Source organism: Otolemur garnettii, unplaced genomic scaffold (genome assembly GCF_000181295.1).
Source record: "Otolemur garnettii isolate 467f Iridium unplaced genomic scaffold, OtoGar3 scaffold00112, whole genome shotgun sequence".
Classification (NCBI taxonomy): domain Eukaryota; kingdom Metazoa; phylum Chordata; class Mammalia; order Primates; family Galagidae; genus Otolemur; species Otolemur garnettii.
In genome coordinates, this window is record NW_003852507.1 from 1,616,979 (window position 1) to 1,620,657 (window position 3,679).

At 44.5% G+C, this 3,679-nt stretch overlaps 1 protein-coding gene across 4 annotated transcripts in view; it reads left to right on the forward strand.

Annotated features, from left to right (window-relative positions):
- The window catches only part of KIAA0100 (KIAA0100 ortholog), a 37,707-nt gene that overhangs the window by 5,669 nt on the left and 28,359 nt on the right, over positions 1 to 3,679 (forward strand). For all 4 annotated transcript variants that reach the window (XM_023517487.1, XM_023517488.1, XM_012809755.2 and 1 more), the window contains 5 exons: positions 302 to 447; positions 1,175 to 1,293; positions 1,402 to 1,565; positions 1,722 to 1,980; positions 2,487 to 2,692. In XM_023517487.1, coding sequence (XP_023373255.1) covers positions 302 to 447; positions 1,175 to 1,293; positions 1,402 to 1,565; positions 1,722 to 1,980; positions 2,487 to 2,692 — 894 coding nt within the window. The remainder of the gene's footprint in view (positions 1 to 301; positions 448 to 1,174; positions 1,294 to 1,401; positions 1,566 to 1,721; positions 1,981 to 2,486; positions 2,693 to 3,679) is intronic.

The following is a 3,679-nucleotide window of genomic DNA, read 5'->3' on the forward strand; positions in this document are numbered from 1 at the left end:
ACCTCCAACTCCTGGGCTTAAGAGATTCTCTTGTCTCAGCCTCCCAAGTAACTGGGACTACAGGCGCCCGCCACAATGCCTGGCTATTTTTTTTCTTTTGGTTGTAGTTGTCATTGTTGTTTGGCAGGCTTGGGCTGGATTTGAACCCGCCAGCTCTGGTGTATGTGGCTGGCACCTTAGCTGCTTGAGCTCCAGGTGCCGAGCCAAGAATTGTTGCGTTCTCTGTTCTCTTTCTACTTCATTGCATTATGAGTTAATGAAATAAAAACCAAGCCCACAGTTCTGGTCTTCTCATTTCCAGGTAACCACCATTGACCTCTCAGCCTCCCTGGTTCTGAACACTTGCATTATTCACTACCGGCACCGGGAATTCTCTCACTGGCTACACATGCTAGCCCTGGAAACACAGGGGTCTAGTTCACCTGTTCTTCAGCAAAGGAAAAAAAGGTCAGTTTGATCTTTTTCAGCAGCCATCTTATCAGTCATCAGCCATCCTTTCCCTAAAATGAGTAATGAACTTAAGATTCTCTAGGATTCTTTTGGTCCCAGGTGGTATCTTATGTTAATATGTGTTTGATTATTTGATTTCCCCAAATCTTAATCTCAGTAGCAATCCTATTTTATGTATTTTTCCCGTTAGATAAGACTCCCTGATGGCAAGATGATGTCATTTTTGTTTTTGTGTCCTCAGTGTCCAGCATAGTACCTTACCAAAATAAACATCTGTTGAACTGAATTAAAATGATAAGATGGATCTTGTCTTGCCTACTTTAGATAAGGTGGCAGTGTTATATCTGCAGTGCCATTTCTGTCTTTGTGTAGTCCTTCGTTGTGCTGTATAGAGATCTTATAGGTCATGGTTTAGAAGTGATGCTTCTTGGTTATTTAGGTTGAATCGTACAATATTGCTGGTGTTCACCATATTTGACTTATAAAAATGGCAATTTCATAGGATTGGTTCAACCTATTATCTTTCTGGGGTTCCTGCAGATTACCATTGGGAGTAGCTGCCAGCTAGTGAGTTCAGTCTTTTATCTTCTAATTGTATCCCATCCTAAGAATCACAACAAAACTCTAAATTCTCAGCCTAATGTTGAGAGCTTCAGGAATCTGTCCCATGATAGGAAGCTGCAATTCTTTCCTTATCAAACAATGATGTCTTGTCCCTGTGCAGAACCTTCCCCCAAATCCTGGCTCCCATCATCTTTAGCACTTCCATCTCCAATGTCAACATTTCCATTCAGCTTGGAGATACACCACCTTTTGCCTTGGGATTCAATTCCATCTCTCTGGGTAAGGCACTGGGATGGAAAAAGAATAAGAATCTGTCCATTAGAGGAGCAGAGTACAGTTGATGGCCACAGTGGCTCCACAGAACTCTCTTTTTCCACCATTGTTCAGATTACCAGCATCTCAGGCCACAGAGCATCCATCAGCGGGGCGTCCTAACTGTGGACCACCTCTGCTGGCGTGTGGGCAGTGACTCCCACATTCAGCGGGCACCACATCCACCCAATATGCATGTTTGGGGTGAGGCACTTGTCCTGGACTCCTTCACATTACAGGTAGGTGAGGGCTTTGGTGAATAGGGGCCCATATAGCTTTCTCATCCAGTCATACTTCAGAGTACTGAGCATCTTGTTGGCAACAAGTGATGCATCAAGGCATTACAAACTGTGCTCCTGCATACTTCTAATGGGGTCCATCTGCTTCTTTTCTAGGGTAGCTATAACCAGCCTCTGGGCCTGTCTAGCACCCAGTCAGATACTCTCTTTCTTGATTGTACAATTCGAGGACTACAAGTAGAAGCATCAGACACCTGTGCTCAGTGTCTTTCTCGTATCTTATCCCTGTTGGGTCCTCAATCTGGGAAGTCAGCTGTCTCTAGGGAATCATCATTTGGGGACTCTGTGTCATTACTATGGAAGGTGGACTTGAAGGTGGAGGACATGAACTTGTTCACCCTGTCTGCCCTGGTCGGTAAGTGAGATGGGGATCTGTACTGAAGTGTGTAGTGTGTAACCTAAGCAGATAATGCTGGTTCAGTCTGCTCCTTCTCGTCGAAGTTGATTATCTGGAATTTTTCTAAAGTTAGAGGCATGAGGTGCTAGAAGGTCTTACATAAATATTGGCCTAGTTGGTATTTCTTAAGGGCTTATGAAAGGCAAGTATTAAGCAAGACATATAAAAGATTTAGTTCTGATGTGGTTAGGAGAGTGAGATCCATGTACTTTTGCTTTCCTGTGTGTTTAGCTCTAGAGAGTATCTGCACAATTTGTAAGAGTTAGGGTTAGGGGACTTAACTGGTCTTTGGCAGATCTAGTCAGATTAAGATAGGAAAGGGAAAATTTCCCTGAAATAAAGGAATGAGCTTAAGGAGCCTTGGGGAATAAAGATAATTAGAGTAAAAGGAATAAATAAGAAAGGAGAGTGAGAACTGAAGCTGCTATTTGGGAACCAAGGCTGACACACTTTCTGGATGTTAGGTGCTTCAGAGATACGACTGGACACACTGACTGTCCTGGGCAGTGCTGAGACCTCTACCGTGGGGATTCAAGGGCTTGTGCTTGCGCTGGTAAAGTCAGTCAAGGAGAAGATGCAGCCCTGTTGCAAGGCTCCTGATATCCCCACTCCAGTGCTCAGCCTCTCCATGCTCTCTGTCACCTATCACAGCAGCATCCGCTCATTGGAGGTAATGTTCCTGTGGGGAGGTGGGGCTGGGCTGGTTTTTCCCTCGCTTGAGAACCTTTCTCAGTTTTTCACTCATTTCAGGAAAAATACGACACTCGGTCTTCTTTATTTATTTATTTTTCATTTTTTGAGACAGAGTCTCACTTTCTCACCCTGGGTAGTGTCGTGGCATCATAGCTCACAGCAAACGCAAACTCCTGGGCTCAAGTGATCTTGCCTTAGCCTCCCAAGTAGCTGGGAATACAAGCACCCTCCACAGGCCTGACTAGTTTGAGATCGGGGTTCACTGTTGCTCCAGCTTGTCTTGAACTCCTGAGCTCATGCAATCCACCTGCCTCAGCCTCCCAGAATGCCAGGATCACAGGCATGAGCCATTGTGCCTAGCCCTGGACTTCTTTATTTTTTTCTGGTGTGTTCTGTGTGTTTTAAATTTTCTGTGAAATTTGAAATATATAAAAAATTAAAAGAGAATAGATAACCTTTCATGTTCCCAGCTTGTTTTAGTTATGTTCCCACCAGTCTTCTCCTGCCCAAGGCTCTGGGATTGGTTTGAAACAGGTACCAGATATATGTGATTTCAACTATACATATTTGAGTATATATATGTGAAAAATAAGAACCTTTTAAAATGATTTTACTGAATCCCCTAGCTCATCAAGAGGCTAGCAGAAACCTGAAGATGGAGGCCCTGGAAAGTTTTTGAGGGAGTTTCTAATATTTTTTTCCTCAGGTTATCACATGGACATGGAGGAGGAGCTTGAGCTATTTTTCCTTTAGAAACTGAAGAAGTTCCTTTTTAGGGGCAGTGCCTGTGGCTCAGTGAGTAGGACGCTGGCCCCATGTACTGAGGGTGGCAGGTTTGAACCCGGCCCTGGCCAAACTGCAACAAAAAATAGCTGAGCGTAGGGCGAGCCTGTGGCTCAAAGGACTAGGGCGCTGGCTCCATATGCCAGAAGTGGTGAGTTCAAACCCAGCCCTGGCCAAAAAC